This window comes from Eretmochelys imbricata, chromosome 7 (genome assembly GCF_965152235.1).
Source record: "Eretmochelys imbricata isolate rEreImb1 chromosome 7, rEreImb1.hap1, whole genome shotgun sequence".
In the NCBI taxonomy this organism is placed as follows: Eukaryota; Metazoa; Chordata; order Testudines; family Cheloniidae; genus Eretmochelys; species Eretmochelys imbricata.
In genome coordinates this window covers 56,571,847-56,591,513 of record NC_135578.1, presented here as the reverse complement: position 1 = coordinate 56,591,513, position 19,667 = coordinate 56,571,847, and the positions used below count along the sequence as shown (strand labels likewise).

At 43.3% G+C, this 19,667-nt stretch overlaps 1 protein-coding gene across 2 annotated transcripts in view; it reads right to left on the bottom strand.

Annotated features, from left to right (window-relative positions):
• Positions 1 to 19,667, bottom strand: part of TM9SF3 (transmembrane 9 superfamily member 3) — an 83,661-nt gene that overhangs the window by 38,516 nt on the left and 25,478 nt on the right. For both annotated transcript variants that reach the window (XM_077821176.1, XM_077821177.1), the window contains exons 3-7: positions 17,922 to 18,044; positions 9,681 to 9,841; positions 7,156 to 7,233; positions 3,102 to 3,233; positions 1,929 to 2,095 (exon numbers count right to left, since the gene is read on the bottom strand). In XM_077821176.1, coding sequence (XP_077677302.1) covers positions 1,929 to 2,095; positions 3,102 to 3,233; positions 7,156 to 7,233; positions 9,681 to 9,841; positions 17,922 to 18,044 — 661 coding nt within the window. The remainder of the gene's footprint in view (positions 1 to 1,928; positions 2,096 to 3,101; positions 3,234 to 7,155; positions 7,234 to 9,680; positions 9,842 to 17,921; positions 18,045 to 19,667) is intronic.

The following is a 19,667-nucleotide window of genomic DNA, read 5'->3' as shown; positions in this document are numbered from 1 at the left end:
GTCATTCTGTTGGAAACTCCCACTACTGTTTGGTGGTGGTCTGAAATTAAGCAAATATACCTGCTGCATTAAAAAAAAAGTCAGTGTTAACCTACATGAGAGCCTACTTGATTCTTAAAAGTAAGTCCCATGTTTCCGTTTTAAAATTGGTTAACAGATGCCAATTGTGATAGTCTGCTTTTAAATAGGTTCAAGTAAAGATGACTATGTAAAATTACAGGCCCAAATTCTGCTTCAAGTGATGTTACTGTAATCCAGAGTAACTCCAACACATTCAATGAATTCTAATTTGAAATGCCGTGCAGATATTTCGTATCCACTATTTTTACTTATATTCCAGAAGAGCCCTAATACTACAGCTTTCCTGCAACACAATCCAATATTAACAGCTGATGTGACCAAATGCCAACCACTTGTTCTCAGGTGAAAAATGGTGAGTGCCCCGAGAGGGTTTACGGGGTATTTTATGGCACTGCAGAGTACGCAAAATGATCACTCAGTTTATAGTAGTATGGTATGTCACACTTTCCAGCTCACACCATTTTCCTACTACAGGTCCATTTTTGGATCAGAGCTTAGTAAATGCTCAGTTGTGCTCTGAGAGCCAGACCACTACCTCATTGTGCATGGAGCACCTGCACGGAAGAGGACAGGTAAGCATATGCAAGTACACGAGTTCAGTCTTTTCCCCCTCACATGTTTTACATGCATCAGATATCACTATCACTATTATTGTGAGTTTCTAGTAGCACCACAGTGTGCAAACATTCCAAAAGTGAAAGTAGTCGTGGTCCCGTCCAAAAAAATGCTGGCATTCTAAAACACTTAGAATTGTATTTAATTTCCTCTTCAGCTATCCGCACCATGAGGACAATCACTGTAAAACCAAGAAAAGCACACTAGGCAACAGGATTTTAAAAGTGTTTCAGGATAAGTGAAAACAAGGCAGCTAAATTCAGAAGCCGGGTTCCCTCTAGTGGCAAATACAGATAGTTACAGATGACCTGCAACTGGGAATAAAGCTGAACTGAGAGGGAGAAAGTTTAATCACTCTTTAAAAAACCTGCTAATAGTTGGTAAAATTGCTTCTGTTGTTGCAGCACACAAAATATAGTAACTGCTTCCCAAAACAGAAAAAGGAAGTCCAGGTCCCAGTGGTCACAATCTAAAAAGGCAAAAAGATGAAGGGTTGGGGAAGAGACAGCCATCCCCCCAAGCAACATGGTCAAGGTGATAGCTACACAACAGTGAGTTTAATTTAAGCTGGTCCTCGTTTTTATGTTTTAGATGAGTATTTAATGCCAATTCCTAAATATTGGTACAGACTCCAGTCAGGACTGTACTGTTCTAGGTATTGCACACACAAAATTGAAAAGACTCTCTACCCCAAGAAACTTAGAGCCAAAGTTGCCAATTCTGTGGAGACTTATGCATGTGCTTGACTTTATGTAATGTGAATAGTCCCACTGAAGTCAAAGGCACTGATCACAGCATGTAAAGTTAAGCACATGTGTAAATCTCTACAGAAGTACAGCCCAAGTAATAAATAAAAAATACTTCCTTAAAGATTCAGCATCTCACTTCAGTTAAATGTGTGACCTCAAAAAATATCCTGAGACTTTTTACCTCCCACAAAGTCCACTAGCAAAACCAGGGAACACCAGACTTAATTTTGATATTTTTAAGATAAAAACAAGCAATGAGAAAAAAAATAAAAGCTTTTCAGACTTTCTTTGTTAAGTCATATAGTAGCAACAAAATCAATTTCTATAAAAAAAATTTGCTAGTCACCTTTGAACTTTAGGACAAAACACTGTTTTAGGTTTCAATTGAAACTGTACACAGAATTCATAACCAGCTTCATTTTTACAAAAAGTCTCAAAAACTTTCAGATGTCAAAGAGGCAGGTACTTCATTAATATACTTACTCTGTGTATAAATCCTCTATCATTGCAACAATGATAACTATGAAAGAAACTGCAAAGATTTGGCAACCAGAGCCAATAAGCGATGAAAATATTAAAGGATGACTGGACGGTCTAAAAACATCGCCATGGACCTGTTTCCACCCATATTCATCACCCAGATCTCTGTCCTGTGTATAGAAGTACAGTTCAGTTATAAATATTATTGCCAAGTAATAAGTGAGAAAAACAAGATGCTAGGTGTGAATTAAAGTCTGCCCTAATGGAATCCTTAAAGCTAGATAAATTAATTCTATGGGACAAATACTCCATGAAGAACAAACACAAAATGCACAATGAAAGTCACTAGTGGAAAGCTAAATCCATTCAGAATGGTTTTGCTTCCCCAGTCTACAAATGTCAGTCTTTAGGGGTTTACACAGGCTTCCAAAGCACAGGGGCCAATAGGGAGGATTTTTTTTTTTGCTTTAATTTTTTTTTTTTTTTTTTTTTTTTAAAGATAGCATTTGTGAAATTGGCACTTGTGGAAGATGGCTGCTTGAAAACTCTGGAGACTGAAGCCCAATTTATCCACAAAAAGGATATATCATGAGTCACGGTGATGCATTTTTTTCTACAATGCTCTACCAACGTGCCTCACACATGAGTTGGAGGGACCAGCTCTTGCAGGTCCGGAGGGGAGCTCAGTTTCCATACCCAGTCAGTTTTTGGGCCCTCTACACAGGAATGTGCCAGTTAGTGCCAGCCATGGTAATGTGAACCAACAGCGACTAGCACCTGGACTGGGCAGACCAAACATTTAATAAGAAGCAGAATTTATGAACACTCAGCTACTACAACCCTAAGCAGAATTCAAAGCTGCAACCTAGGAGTGAAAGGCTACTGTCTCATCACCAATCCTCTGTGCAGTCTGTCCCAACAGCTTTAAGTTTCCTAATTCAGTCCTCAGAAGCCAGCAACCTTGTAACAGGAAATTATGTTGCTCTGGTTGGGAAATCTGAAAGCCACGCTCTTCCTGGAGAGAATTCCCTGACCACTTCCTAGACAAATTTTCTCCACAAATTTCAATTTATTTTCTATTTTGGTTAAGGAAACTATTCATAAGCTCAATGAAATCTACAACAGAAAAAGCAATATGTCTTACTAAAATTTCTAAGAACTTAGTGCAAGTCTTACCATATCATCCATTTCTTCTTCTTTGCTATATCGTGCATAATCTTTTCGTAATGTTCTCATTAATATCATAGACACTAAACCCACCAGAAAGATGACCATCATGAAGGAATTGAAAATTGAAAACCAGTGAATCTACAAGAAAAAAAGACTCAATTTTAAGTACTGTAGGTACATATTAGTGCCCAATAAGAGTCAGTACAAACTATTGTGCTAAGTAGCAATGAATTATCTAAAGCTTGCACAAATCCTATTAAATATAGCGTGCAAAATTTTGAAGTTTTCATCATCTTCCACAACACGTTGATGTGTCCATTAGTCAAACTAAGCTGTTACAGAACATTAATAGTTAAACCTCAACATTTTCCTTTTTAAGACCAAAGGCATTCAGTGCAGAAGATTCCCATTCTGATTTGAAATCCCAATAGGCACCTTACTGCAACCTAGAGCCATCCTATCTGAGTAGCAGACGGGTGAGGTAACATTAACTGTTTTAAGCTATACCACAGTTGCAGCTGCAATATTTTGTTTCCATCTGAGACAAAGCAATCAATGCTGCAAAACCACACCAAAGAACAACATGCTATTTACTTGAGACAAAATGGGTGAGGTAATATATTTTATTGGACCTTTTTTCGGTGAGAGAACAGCTTTCAAACTAACACAGCGCTCTTCATCAGGTCATGCTATTTACCTGTCTGCTACCTCTCCTCTCCAGGATGATTCTCTTATAAAAAACATTACCAGCATAGCCCATGCTGCAGTGTCACACATCAGACTAGGAACAGTAATCTGAATGGGACTGAATCTTGCAAGACCTAAGGAAAAAGTTGAGCTTGACCATGGGAAACATTCCTACAGCTATTAGTAAATGAGATGACATTGTGGCAAACTAGTTTGTAGGTCAGGTCAAAAGTGTGGCACAATGTACAATGAAAGTTATTAGTTCTGGAAGTAACTAACATTTAATTTATTTAAAATACACTTCCAATGCTGAATAATTCCAACCTACCTCAAAATCACCACCAAAAAAAAACCACACACAACCCAGATATGACATTTGTTATAGTTGCTACCAACGCTGGAATTTAGTATTGCAGGGACTACTTTAAAATCATAAGAACACTCCCTGGAAAAATTTATAATTTGAAAAGCAATGTCATATTTTGCACCTAAGGGGCTCAACATCCCCCTGTTCAAAATTGAAAAACACATGACAATCAGGCAGTAACTAACATCTACCTTACCAGGAGAAGAGCTATGTACAGAGTGCTTATAAGTAGTTTTAACCAGACATGTGCCCACCCCAAGTTCAGATCAAGATACGAACTTCCCCAGAGACCAGGGACTTCAGTTTGAGCTTATCTCTTGTTCTAGCACTGGCTAATTCTCTACCCCAGAAAAATAAATCAGGATTTAGCATGAAAAAATGTATACTTCCCCCACATCTGTTCACTGTGCTGTTCGTACTTTCAGCAGTGTGTGAAACTGTTCCACTGTCCATTAATTTTTCTCATTATTAACATGGGAAAGAAGATCCATTTTGCCTTATTCTCAATGTGACACTGGAGATTTTCAGTTATTAATATTTCCATATTGCTGCAATCATTTCACAAGTTCATACAAAGTGGGAAAGAGGCAGAGGACGATTGCCACAGCAGTCAGTAAGCCACTGATCTTTAAAAATCCCATCCAAATTCTACTCCAACTCCACCCTGAAATCCCAAATGGGACAATGGCAATGAAAGGCTTTAGGAGAATTCAATACCATAATTTAAGCTGCTGCCTGTGTGCATCAATGAAAAGTGTAGCTTACCTGTCGAAATCAAAAGGATTGTTTTTTTTTCTCCAATTCAAAACAAAAACACACCCAGTAAATACAGTGGGCAACTGATAGGTCAACAGCGATACTGATTCAGCACCATTTACTTTCTTCTGTTGCAAGCATAACATCAATGCTGCTTAGGACCTATCAAGTTGGAACAATTGTTTACAGTACGCTGCTAGGAAGGGGGATGGGACACAAGTATAGCAGGGGAGCAGAGTAAGAAGGCTTCTGGGACAGTTTCAGATAGAATGAAGCGGTCAGAAAACCTCTATACAGCATTTTCTTTTTTAGAAAAGCTGGACGTGCACAAGTCCATGGGGCCGGACGAGTTGCATCCGAGAGTGCTAAAGGAATTGGCGGCTGTCATTGCAGAGCCATTGGCCATTATCTTTGAAAACTCGTGGCGAACAGGGGAAGTCCCAGATGACTGGCACTACATTAGCCTTTTTCCAATCTTTAAAAAAGGGAAGGAGGAGGATCCTGGGAACTACAGGCCAGTCAGCCTCACCTCAGTCCCCGGAAAAATCATGGAGCAGGTCCTCAAAGAATCAATCCTGAAGCACTTACACAAGAGGAAAGTGATCAGGAACAATCAGCATGGATTCACCAAGGGAAGGTCATACCTGACTAATCTAATCGCCTTCTATGATGAGATTACCGGTTCTGTGGATGAAGGGAAAGCAGTGGATGTATTGTTTCTTAACTTTAGCAAAGCTTTTGACACGGTCTCCCACAGTATTCTTGTCAGCAAGTTAAAGAAGTATGGGCTGGATGAATGCACTATAAGGTGGGTAGAAAGTTGGCTAGATTGTCGGGCTCAACGGGTAATGATCAATGGCTCCATGTCTAGTTGGCAGCCGGTGTCAAGTGGAGTGCCCCAGGGGTCAGTCCTGGGGCCGGTTTTGTTCAATATCTTCATTAATGATCTGGAGGATGGTGTGGATTGCACCCTCAGCAAATTTGCAGATGATACTAAACTGGGAGGAGTGGTAGATACGCTGGAGGGCAGGGATAGGATACAGAGGGACCTAGACAAATTGGAGGATTGGGCCAAAAGAAATCTGATGAGGTTCAATAAGGATAAGTGCAGGGTCCTGCACTTAGGATGGAAGAACCCAATGCACAGCTACAGACTAGGGACAGAATGGCTAGGCAGCAGTTCTGCAGAAAAGGACCTAAGGGTGACAGTGGACAAGAAGCTGGATATGAGTCAGCAGTGTGCCCTTGTTGCCAAGAAGGCCAATGGCATTTTGGGATGTATAAGTAGGGGCATAGCGAGTAGATCGAGGGACGTGATCGTTCCCCTCTATTCGACATTGGTAAGGCCTCATCTGGAGTACTGTGTCCAGTTTTGGGCCCCACACTACAAGAAGGATGTGGATAAATTGGAGAGAGTCCAGCGAAGGGCAACAAAAATGATTAGGGGTCTGGAACACATGACTTATGAGGAGAGGCTGAGGGAACTGGGATTGTTTAGCCCGCAGAAGAGAAGAATGAGGGAGGATTTGATAGCTGCTTTCAACTACCTGAGAGGTGGTTCCAGAGAGGATGGTTCTAGATTGTTCTCAGTGGTAGAAGAGGACAGGACAAGGAGTAATGGTCTCAAGTTGCAGTGGGGGAGGTTTAGGTTGGATATTAGGAAAAACTTTTTCACTAGGAGGGTGGTGAAACACTGGAATGCGTTACCTAGGGAGGTGGTAGAATCTCCTTCCTTAGAAGTTTTTAAGGTCAGGCTTGACAAAGCCCTGGCTGGGATGATTTAATTGGGGATTGGTCCTGCTTTGAGCAGGAGGTTGGACTAGATGACCTCCTGAGGTCCCTTCCAACCCTGATATTCTATGATTCTATGATTCTCATGAAGCAGGACAATGTGTGCTCCCTGCTGAATCTTTGGCATCTGTTCCACTTGAGTAACTGTTCATAAGAATTCATACACGCTGCCTTCTTAACTTACCGGGTGCTGCAGAGAAAAGTTTTCCATGAAGAGTGCTATTCCACAAGTTACCTCATGTTAAAAATAAAATCAACTGGATTGAGCCATTTTTACATTTTTAAGTATTTTATCTGCCCCCTTCTCAAAAGGGACAAAGCCACCTCCAAAACATTTTACCTCTCCTTTATCACTACAACAGAAGCAACTGGAGCAGCGTGGAGAACTGTTCCACTGGCCTTTCTGAACCAGAGTACATTTCAAAGGAAGTTTTATATGGCTGTTTTAGAACTACATACTCTGTGTTGAAAGAAAGATGGGTCAAGGTACTTGTCAAACCGATCTTCAAATTTCACATCTGATTTTTTCCATTTCACCTGGGGAGAGAAAAGATTTACACTTGAAAAGCCCGCAATACTTGCTCAGCCATAAAGCCACAGGGATTTAGAAACTGTCCATATCAAACTTTTTTCTTCAGTTTAAAAATGAATTTAGGAGATCACAAAAGGAGCTTGGCTGACAGCCCCTAAAGACTGAAATCTACAGAACAGAGAGAGCATAAGCAACAGCAATGCATACTTCACCATGCTGCCCTGCAAAACTACTCCAACCCTCAGCTGAGAAAGCACATCTAGGAACAAAGAAGAAGATTAGTTTTAGGGCTTAGCTAGACTTGCAAGTTAGATTTCAGAGTAACAGCCGTGTTAGTCTGTATTCGCAAAAAGAAAAGGAGTACTTGTGGCACCTTAGAGACTAAACAATTTATTTGAGCATGAGCTTTTGTGAGCTACAGCGAAAGCTCATACTCAAATAAATTGGTTAGTCTCTAAGGTGCCACAAGTACTCCTTTTCTTTTTGCAAGTTAGAGCGCATTAAAGCAGCCCCGGGCGCCCTAACTCCTGAGGTGTCCACATTGGCAAGGCACTTAGAGCGTCTGGACTCTGCAGCTGGAGCGCTCCTGGTCATCCATCTCCATGTGAAGCATAAAGCTTGCTGCACCCAGCCCGGGCCTCAGTGTGGATGAGCTGTTGCATTACTGCGCTATGATTGGCCTCCAGAAACGTCCCATAATCCCCTCAAGTCAAATGGCCACTCTTCTCATTGTTTTGAAATCGGCTGCAGGCATGCGGCTATCCCCTTTCAAAGCTCCTCCGTTTCTGACAGCCAGCCAGCATGCTCCAGGACAAAGCAAACCATTACTGTGGAATGCTACTGTTGTGAGAGTGTGTGTGTGTGTGTGGTGGAGGGGAGTCTGCTGCTGTCTGAACTTACAAGACAGCATGCTGACACGCTCTCAGCCCCCCAAAACACAGTCTCTTCCCGCACATACACACTCCCTGTCACACTCCACCCGCCCACCACATTTGAAAAGCCACTTGCACACTGGGATAGCTACCACAATGCACTGCTCTTTGTGATATTGCAAGAGCTGCTAATGTGGCCATGCCAGTGCGCTTGCAGCTGACTGTGTAAACACACGGCAGTGTTTTCCCTGCTGCGGTCTCCAAAGGCTGGTTTAACTCCCTGTGCTCTACATCTGCAAGTGTAGCCAAGCCCTTAGGTACCCTGTAGGCCAGGTCCACATTACAAAGTTAGGTCGACCCAGCTGCGTTGCTCAGGGGTATGAATTATCTACACCCCTGAGCGACATCGTTAAAAATCCATTATGTTAAGAAAAATCTAATACATTAGGTAGATGTGTTAGTGTTAATAACGAAGTACTTTAAGTGTAAATGTGAGACTGTCTGTTAAAATAAAGCAGCGTAGTGGAAGGTACACATAAGCAAGCGTGCGTGTATGTACTGTTAGCAACCAGTTCATTAAATAAACTACAACATTAAACTGCTTTTACTTTCAGTACTCTTACTTTTCCTCTTTTCTGCTATATCCAGGAGGCCCTCTGTCAGAGGGGTGCTTTCCCCTCTCCTCAATCATTGGTGGGTGCATACTGAGACCTTCATGCCAAGCTTCTTCCCAATGCCAGCAACAGCATTGGCAGCCGTGGGAACTCTCTCCTCCCAGGCAGGAGAGAGATGCCTCCTCGTGACAAAGCACCTCTGCACAGCAGGAGCTGATCAGACCATGGTCCCTGCTTGCCCATTTAGGGGGAACCTTGCTCTGCATAGGACTGAGGTACCATTATCATCTGTCACACAGGTCATTCAACTACCCATTGATGTAAACTGCCCTGGGACAAACTGAAACCTGTGTACTAGATATGAAAGTTACTTGTAGATTTGAAATTTGCTTCCAAATACGCTAGTGTTATTAGGCATGAAACGTGACTTAGGAAAAGACCAATATATACACACTTTCAGACACATTTTGCATTTCTCCAAAGCCATGAGAGAAGGACAGTCAGGCCAAATTTCAGTGAGAGTGGCACTGCAATACTATGCACCAGGTCACAACATTCAGCTCTGTGGGACAGGAGCAGCTGCTGAGCAGTGAGTGTGGGATGGGTTCGCTCGCCAATACTCCTCCTTCCCCCAGGGCTACCCCCTCCCGTCCACACAGCTCCGGGGGAAATGTATGTATGCCCAGTTTTACACCCCTAGTTTCATGATTTCTGTGGGTGCAACTGAACCATGAATCCACATTAAAGCCACCCTGTTTACATGCTTCAGTTAGTTGTTTTAAATGCATGATATCAGCACTTTAAATGTAATTCTACAAACAGCAAGTTATGGAAAAGATGCATCTTCACTTATGACAGTTTTCCCTGTAAAAACACAGACATCAGTTTTGGATATGTAAGTAACTATTCCTAAAGTACTATACTCTGCAGAATTTCTTATCCCTTGTATATTCCTGCATTACTTACTGAATATGACATTTGGATTTTGGTATTTGGAACCAATTTGACCTTTCCTTCACTTGTCAGATTCACATCCACAATTCTATTCCCATTAAAACCAATTTCAAGTTTTTTGTAGGTCCAAAGATAATAGTCTTCCCCATTTTCATCTGCTTCACCAACAATTCCTGTAGAAGAAACAAGTATTGTATAAGACACAACATGAAACAAGCATGTTTCAAGAGTATTTTGTGAATAATTTCATGAACATTCGATATACTATGTCACACTACAAAAATAATCTCGGTAGCTAAATTACCATTATAAAAAAAAATCAGGACATACATTTAAGTCTTCCTTGTTTTTGAGCAAGTGCGTTTGATAGCATTGCACCTTCAAGCAACTGATTTGCTAGACCAGCAAACAGTGATGATATCACAGTAAATGTACAGGTGCAGATAACAAGGACCATATTAGTCATGCAAGACACAGTTGTATCAATGTTCTTTTTATCTTTTCATCTGAGTGCCAGTATAAAGTTTATGACCAAAACTCTAATTCCACGGCCTCCCCCTCTTACCTTCTTCTCTCCCTTGTTCCATCTATCCTTTCACTCACTCACTCTTTCCTCTTCTATGATTCACTTCACATCCATTCTATATCCCACATTCATTATTGCCACCTCTGCCTCATCACACTCCCCCACACATTGTGTCCTCATTTGCACTCAAATTTTTCTGCTGTTTGTCAGAAACGAAAGGTCCTGACTGCTTTACTTTTGTTGACGGACACTGGCAAGATCTTTCATGGTCCCATTCATCTCCATTTCCTGAGTGACAAAGCAAAATAGGAACACTTAACTATTTTGCTACACATCATTTTAGGAGAAATATCCAGTCTGATCCTATCCTAATCCTAGAGGTGCTCCTCAACTCCAAGTAGAGAAGTGATCAGACACCACGAGAAACACTGGGCTGATTGCATTATGGATTTTCATTATTTGTTACAAATTTCTTGATTTTCATGCAGCTGCTGCAACATTTCTGATCTGTCACATAAAAGTTCCACAGAATCCAGGGACTTTGCCATAAAAGTTAGATTCAGGTTGCCATTGAGTACATGGGCCTCAGCCATGGAACAGATACCCTCCCTCTTAAGAATAACTTCAAGACACATCGTTCAGGTTCTTCATAACACCTCAAAAACCCAGGAGGTCTTTGACAGCTACAAACTGTGGTGAAGAGCCATGTATAAAAACATAAAAATCACCTCAATCTCTTCATAAAGAAAGTAAGATTCAGAATCAAGAACTTCTACCTCTTATAATAGCAGCATTCAAAGTGCAAACATATAGGAAGACATGTCTAAAAAGAAACAAGCAGTTCAAAAGCAAGGGAAAGGGTTTCCCCAAAGGAACAGATGTAAGAAGAAACAGCACTTGAAGGTTATCTATGCTCTTTATTTTTCAAGATAGTATTTTACTTCATGTCTCATTCAAGCTCTTCTGTTCAGTGTTGCCTCACGTACACCGTGCAGGAAGAACATTTGCCGATTTGTGGCTATGCTACTCAGCCTGACACATCTGCTCTGCTGGTGTTGCCCAAAGCCACGACACACTGGATCTCGAAACGGCTAAAAGGATATTCAGATCAACCACCTCTTGAAAGAGTATATTAACACACCATTACACCCAGTCAAGGAGACTGCATGCCATAGAGCCAAGTCAGTCAGTCTATCTACTATCTGCCTTGGCATTGTAGAAAGAAAAGCACTCATCTCATTTTGCCTGGATTCAATTTAAAAGCAACAAAGGTTAGGTAACCTTCTAGATGTTAGTGAATCAGATGCAGTCCTTCCAACAGTAATTTGAGGTCAATGCCTTTTCATTGTCTACAAATAAGAGTTATTGTAAGCTATCTAGATATAGTCTAGCGAACACTCTTCCATTTCCAGACCTTCCAAGCTTTCCTCCTAAGGGTAACTTCAAGTGTTGATGGTGTGTTAAACTGGTAAATCCAACCATGGCCTAACAGTCTCTCCCATGGTGGACAACCAGAAGGAATAGAACACGCTGGCAAGCAAACTTCTACCATGCTCATAGGCAAAATTAGGACAGTCATAAAAAGAAGACCATTTTGATGGAAGCTCAGATTTCTTGACACCTGTTAAGAAAATTGGTCTGCTTCACCAACTAAGGTAAGCATAAACTGCCTAGAATTCATAGCAGGAGGCCATGCCATTTGGATTCTATTCCCCCAAACTCCTCAGAACAGACTTGTTTTCTATCAGTAGCACACGGTAGGGCTCAGCTAACCCATTAAGGAGACACAGTAACAAGCTGAATCAAGAAAAAACCCACCAAGGCCTTGTCTACACTAGGAACATTTTACATTGTTAAAATATGGTGCTTAAAATGCAGGCAGGCAAGTCTACAGTAGGCCTCCCAAGGGTGGTAATCTTGCGGAAACCAGCTGAACCGATGTTAAGGCCGATGAATAACAGCAGGAATGCAGTATTCAGCACAAAGAATCACTAAAAAAATGCTAACAGGTTCCAGTTACTGAAAATCCAGTTTCTGTCATTCCCAGCACTCCAAGAGAAAATTCTCAGCCACAAGCGACATGCACTTGGTGAACACTCGGGGGGCTGTTGAGAGGCCAAATGGAAGGGCAGTGAATTGGTAATGTTTGTGGTTGACCAGGAAGCCCCTGTGCGCTGGATGAATCACTATGTGAAAGTACGCGTCCTTCATGTCAAGGGCAGCATACCAGTCTCCCAGATCCAGAGATGGGATAATGGTGGATAGGGAGACCATGCAGAACTTCAACTTTACCATGAATTTGTTGAGCCCACGCAGGTCCAGGATGGGTCTGAGACCCCCCCTTGGCCTTGGGGATTATCAAGTATCAGGAGTAGAATCCCTTACCCCTTAGGTCCTGAGGAACCTCCTCCACCACTCCTATGGCGAGGAGCACCCACACCTCCTGGAAAAGGAGTTGCTCGTGAGGGGTTCTCTGAAGAGGGACGGGGAAGGAGGGAGGATAGGAGGACAACTGGAGAGAGTATCCCGCTTCCACTGTGTGGAGGACCCAGCAGTCCGAGGTTATTTGGGACCATGCATGGTAGAAGTGGGACAAACGATTCAAAAAGCGTGGGGAAGGATCCAGGGGTGAGTCTGGTGCACTGTCCTTGGGCGTCCCTTCAAAAGGCCTGCTTGGAAGCCGACAATGGTTTGGTCGGGCCCTGGCCTTGTCTGGACGGTGGGCTGGAAGGCTTCCTTCTGCCATTCCTTCCCCTCCACCTGTAAAAGTCCTGCCTCAGCTGAGAAGGGTAGGAGTGCTGCCACGGCTGTTGGGGTTTGAAGTGCTTCCGTTGGGTTGCTGGGGTGTGCTTACCCAAGGACTTCATAGTCGCCCTTGAGTCCTTTAGACTATGCAGCCGAGAGTCAGTCTGATCCGCAAACAGGCCTGCCCCATCAAAGGGCAGGTCCTGTGTTGTCTGCTGAATCTCAGGAGGTAGGCCCAAGGCTTGCAACCAAGAGGTGTGCCTCATGGCAATACCTGAGGACAAGGTACTCGCTGCCGAGTCCACATCATCCAGTGAGGCCTGTAAAGAGGTCTGTGCCTTGCCCTCCTCTACTATAGCCCCAAACTCCTCCCTGGACTCAGATGGCACAAACTCCTTGAACTTAAGCATTGAGTTCCAGGATTTGAAATTATATCGGCTCAGGACTGCCTGCTGGTTGGCAATCCTGAGCTGGGGCCCCCCAGGTAGAGTACATCTTGGGGCCAAATAAGTCCAGATGCTTGACCTCCTTGGATTTGGGCGTTGGGGCCTGCTGCCCCTCTCTCATATTTACAGCTGCAACCACCAGCAAGCAGGGCTGCAGGTGCATAAAGAGGTATTTGTACCTCTTTGAGGGCATGAAGTACCTCCTCTTGATCCCTTTGGCTGTAGCGGGGATGGAGGCCGGAGTCTGCCAGATAGTCTTAGCATTGGCCTGTATAGTTTTGATGAGGGGCAGAGCCACCCTCGAAGGACCTTCTGGGGCCAGAATGTCTACTATCAGCTCCTCTGACTCTACCACCTCCTCAGCCTGCAGGCCCACATACACGTCACCCTGCGCAGAAGGTCCTGGTGGGCATGGCTGTCTATGGGAGGCAGCCTAGAGATGGAAGTGCCTGTGACAGCCTCGTCCAGGGAGGCCAATGGGGGAACCAGGTCTTCCTGAACCTACTGCTCATCAGGAGCCTGATAACCTGCTTTGCTGTTTGCCTGCGGCTCAGGGACCTGAGTTGGAGTTGGTTCGGGGGGGGGGGGGGGGGTGGTCAGGCACGGCACCTCCTCAGCCACCCCTAGGGGTGGGCTGACTGGCTTAGGCCTCCGGCCTTCTTGGTTCAGTCATGGCCGATTGGGAGCCTTAGACTGGGCACCCTGGGACTGGTTGTATACCCATGGAGTCCAGAAGGGCACTGAGCTGGTCCCTGCCACTATGCAGGCCACAGCCCTGCCCCCACCTCAGAGCGTCCATGGCCTGACTGGGGACGGTCCCATTCCAAGTACCTAGACCCCACCTCTGAGCCCAAGGAACGGGATTGGGACCACGAAGGCCAGGGCGGTGCCGAGTGAAGCTGAGCCAGGGAGCGGAGCCGTGAGGCTGGGGAGCGGAGCCGCAACCTGGAACTACACGGGATCGTTGAGCAGTGCTGAGGCTGGTGCTAGATCCAGGACCTGCTCCGTGAAGGTGACCGACGTGCGTATCAGCTTCTTGATTGGGAGGGCTGGCACGATCTGGAGTAGTGCCACGAGTTCGACCAGTGCCAGGACTCAATCAACGGTGCTGACGGTGAAATCATAGCTGCCTTGCCTCGAGACGGTGCCATACGTTGTGGTACAAGAGGTTTGGCGCAAATCATAGGCAACCTTGGCACCGTCATGGCAATGAGGTCCCTTGCAGCCGCAAAGGTGTCCGGAGTGGACGGTAACTGCATCTCCTCAATGCTGTGGATCGGGGAGTCCAACGGAAACTGACTCAACAGTCCATCCTGCGGGACTGAAGTCAACTGTGCCACTTCTGCAGGCTTCGGCACTGGGTGCCCCTCTCGAAGACATGTGCCATTGGCCGGCGCCGGGGGGTGGGCCTCTGGGATGAAGAGCCACTCTGCCCTTGCTTCCAGTGCCGCTTCGGTACCAGGGAATGGGAGTGGTGTCGGGTCAATCCCGCCGGTTTCAGCGCCAGTGCCATGGGTCTCTACCAAAGTCCATCTGCCCCGCTGTGCTACGCATGGAAGAACTCGATGCCAGGTCCTGCCATGCCGAAGAAGGCTGAGGTCTAAGTGTTGCCTCCATAAGGAGCTGCTCAAGGCGAAAGTCTCCCTCCTTTTTGGTTCTAGGGCAAAACCCGTTGCAAATCCTGTACTTATGGTCTTGGTGAGCCTCCCCCAGACACTTCAGACAAGTGTTGTGGGGTTTGCTCATTGGCATGGGCTTGGATCAGGACTTGAACCCTTGGGACTTGGGCATGAAAGCCCTCCCAAGAAAAAGCGGTCGGGACGGAGGGTAAACCCCCCCAGCCTAACTGCTACGAACTACTATGAAAATAAACTATAATAACTAAATAAAAAGGTATAAGAACGAGAAACAAGAGCTAGGGAAACGTGGAGAACTTGCTAAGCAAGACGCCACAGTTCCAACGACTGTCACATGCGGTAAAAAGGAACTGAGAGCGCGCCGGGTCAGCAGGGTCATATATTGAGCGCCACGAAGGCAACACTCCAGGGGGCTCCACAGCCGACCCGAAGGGTGCTGCTAGGGGAAAAAACTTTCCCACGACTGTGCAAGCCCCGCGGCACACGCCTAATTGTAATCGATATGAGCAATCACTCAAAGAAGAACTTTCAAACTTCCAACAAGAACATTTTAACTTATGTTTTAAATTAATGAAGGATTTTCCCAATAGATCATAAGAATTGCATTAACTGTACTGGAGGATCATTGCAACAAGTAATTTAATCAATCACCCACCCAAGAAGTTTACTGCCTCACATATTGCATTGTCATTAAACTCTCTTAAATTTCCTATCAGATAGGTACTAAACATACATGAAAAGCTTTGAATTACACTAGAAATAGCTAGTAACCAGAGTGGCAGTTGACCAAATATTAATGGTTTATTAGAGAAATGTTAAGTGCTCAGAAAAATACATATTTTAAGCTTTCACTCCTGAAGGTAGTAATCATGACCAAATCTATAATGCTGTGAGCCTCTGGGAAGGAGCTAAGGATGCGGGCAGAACATCTGAGTGAGCCTTGGGCAGTATCATGCAGGATATTGACTATCAAAAGGGATCCTGGCTAGTGGCTTGGTCTTTTTATTGTTATTATTATTAAACTACAATCACATACATCCCTCCTGGGAAGGGGCAGAAAACTTTGTGTTGTAACTGACAAAAAATAATTCACCTGAACACAAGGTTTATGTGAAACTTGACACACTTTTTCCTTGCGCTTACATCCAGTTTCATAAGGCTGTCTTCTTGTACTTTTTCTTTTCTGAGGGAGAGGAAAGGGAACGACAGACAACCATGGAATCCTCTAGGGAAAGAGCCACTTTATCCCCAAGATCTTCTGGGAGTATAAGTAGACCCTAAGAAGATATAGGGAATAGCCCCATCTGGCATTAGGAAACCCTGCGGAATGAAGACCCCCCTCTACCCTAGTTGTTTTCTGTTGCTGTGGTCTGGTCCAAAGAGCTCCTGATGGGCTAAACACAGCTTGCTGAGCAGATGTGCCATAATTATGTTCTTAATTCCAAAGTTAACAACATTTTAAATTAGAGTTTACATCAACTCAACTCTGATCCTCCTCTTTTAAGTACAGAGCACCTACCTCAACTCCATAGTAAGATCTGTGAAATTAAGTTGCCTGGTATAACCAGCAGGAGAGAAGCTCTCATTCAACTAACTGTGCTGAGCCCTTGTTTCTGCCACTTTAGACTGATCTGAGATTTCCCACTCCCTCCACTAAGGTCCACTTCGTACTTCTGCCTCTCTATAATCAGACTATGAGAACTGAAGCACCTATGTAAACAGGCAGAATTTGACTGAATTAGAAGATGGAAATCTGCATTGGCAGAAAAACGTGGACACAAAACTTAGCGGGCAAGAAAGTTTGCCACCAGTGTACAAGTGGCATCTAAAACCTTTCCCCGTTAGGCATAAATAAGGGGGGAGGGGGGGTACGAGGAAGGTTGAGATGTCACAGATGGACACCATTTGGATAAGGAGAGTTTTGATCCAAGATCTAAGCACAACTTCTAGACCAAATTAAGCATGTCCAACAAATCCCTGCTCAGAAGGGGGACTTCCAAAAAAAAAAAAAAAGAGTCAAGACAGACTGCAGAAAGAACAGACTGATAATTTACGTATCCCTGGTTTAGTGCCATTGACTCAAGAGTCACCACACCAAGACACTGTCCTGCACAACTCCTCCACTAATTTTTATGTATTAGGAACGTAGAAGCTGCTAAGGAAGATGCCACATTTACACGTGAGTCTTAACAAAAAGCATGCAGAAATTCAGATCAATGACACTGAATCTAGCTTTATTTCTTGTCCTTGATTTTGACTGCTTACTATCCTTGACAAGGAGCAAGGTAAGTTTTCTGAAGATCAAGGAGCAACTAAAATTAATTTATTTCACTTTACACACCCAAATACTGTATAAAGCCCTTTAACGACATTAGAGATTAACTTAATGGCCATTGTGCTCTGAATTAGAAAACTCAGAGGCTATTAATACAAAGTTAAAGTGATCTGAAAACTAAATGGCTTGCTGAGTCTGAGTGGTATAGTGCCAAGCCCCAGCAGCATAGTGCCACAAAGCAAGTTCTGGCCCTGTTAGGCACACAACTCCTAAAAACTTAGTTGCATGTGCATATCCAAGTGAAGCATTTAGCCCTTAAAACTCAGCATTGGCAAAACTATATTTTTGGGAAGAAATTGTTAAAACAGCTTTTCACTGTTTTTAAGTATATTGAAACTCAACACCACAAGTGTTCCCTCAATAAAGTTACCAATCCTTCAACACCCTCTTTTTCATTCCTATTATTATTAAGCTACATAGAGGCATGTTGGCTGTCAGTTTCCCTTAAGGAAGTTTAGTCAATAAGTACAATGATCTCATTAATCCTCTCAGCACAGTACTCAGTCACTCAACGATTGACAAACATGATGTAAGTATTTAAGTTATAGCACATATAGCACTTACCCCATATTGGCAAGTCATCAATATACATCTGATACCAATAGTGATTTTTGATAGCATACACAAATGCATCTCTCTTTGCTTTGTCCAAGTCAATTTCACAGTATGTGGTCTGCATTACATCATCTGTGGAAATTAAAATAATATGTTAACAACATATTAATGATAGCTCTAATTAACAACACAAATTAAGCAGATAGAGGGGGGGAAATGCATATTTCCAGAGCTTGAAATTCCTATTGGCTATGCATCCTCTGGCAGGTAACATGTGAGCAGCACACTTAATAAAGCAAGCACTGAGGTACCTAAACAAATGTCCCTGCTTCTCCATTCTCCCCCAAACACAGAAACAACAAAAAAGTTTTAGATCACCATATTACTACTTTATCCACAAACAGATTGAGACACACTTGCCAGTAGTTTCTTATCTGAAGAGGCTAAGTGAGGACTCATGAAGCAGCAGCAGCAAGCTAACATTAACAGTCATTCCCAAAGGCCATCTTGTGTTAGGAACATTTGCAGAGCCAACAAGCAATTTTAAATGTGCATTAGTATATTTAGTTGGTAATTTCACAAATACGAGAATACAATATTACAAGTAAAGATAATAACTAACCCCACCTCTGTACTTCCAAGCTCAGTCACTAGTTACTCAGTCCCATTCAAATATCCCCATTGGCACTAGCAATATGGCTCACCGCAAAAAGAACAGTTTTCAGAGTAGCGGCCGTGTTAGTCTGTATTCGCAAAAAGAAAAGGAGTACTTGTGGCACCTTAGAGACTAACCAATTTATTAGAGCATAAGCTTTCAGTGGAATGCATGCGATGAAGTGAGCTGTAGCTCACGAAAGCTTATGCTCAAATAAATTTGTTAGTCTCTAAGGTGCCACAAGTACTCCTTTTCTTTTTCAAAAAGAACATGTTTTTCAGCTGTTTGGTATTTTCAGCTATTTGGTATAGAGCGGGAGCAAAGCAAATGGGAAAGAAACAGACTGAAGAGAAGACAAAAATGGGAAGGTGACAAAGAATGTAGAAGACGACACACGGAAAAGGAAGTGAACCTGCAACTTCAAATTGGAAAGCTATTTGAATTACTGAAAATTCAATATATAAATGTGGTTAACAGGCAAGTACTTTCAGTAGCTGCCATGTTACTGAGTGACATTTTATGTGATGTCTGGATTTCAAGCCTTGCATTTCCTTCTGAAGGGAATCAAGTTAAAAGCACATTTTTTTTAAAATGCTTATTCTGGTAGTAACACTTTAAATTAGTAAAGCTAGAGTTCTAAAAATCTACTTCACATAATGCGAGTCTATTTTCATTATTCAATCTGAGTGAAATCATCAACAGTGAAAATGAGTTTTTTAGGTCAGATGTTCTCAAACTATCATATTGTGGACCACAAGCTAATGGAGATAAGCTCACAAACGAACTCCTCATCCAACTCTGGGCAGTGAGGACACTTCCCGTTTCCAGCCTGAGGTTCTAAGCTCTTTGGGGCAGGAACTGTCACTGTTTGCACTATGCCTAGCACAATGAGACCTTGTCCTGCATCCTCTAGATGCTACTGCAATATAAATATCAATCATCATCATCATCCCCCCGTGGTAAAGAGTTCTTGCTTACATAAAGAAGGTGTTAGGAAGTTAACATTATTTTAGCGCAGCTAAAATTAACTGGTAGTTGGAAACAACAACTTCAACGCCATTCACCCAGTCAGCACTCTGCAAATGGCTACCAAGAGCTCT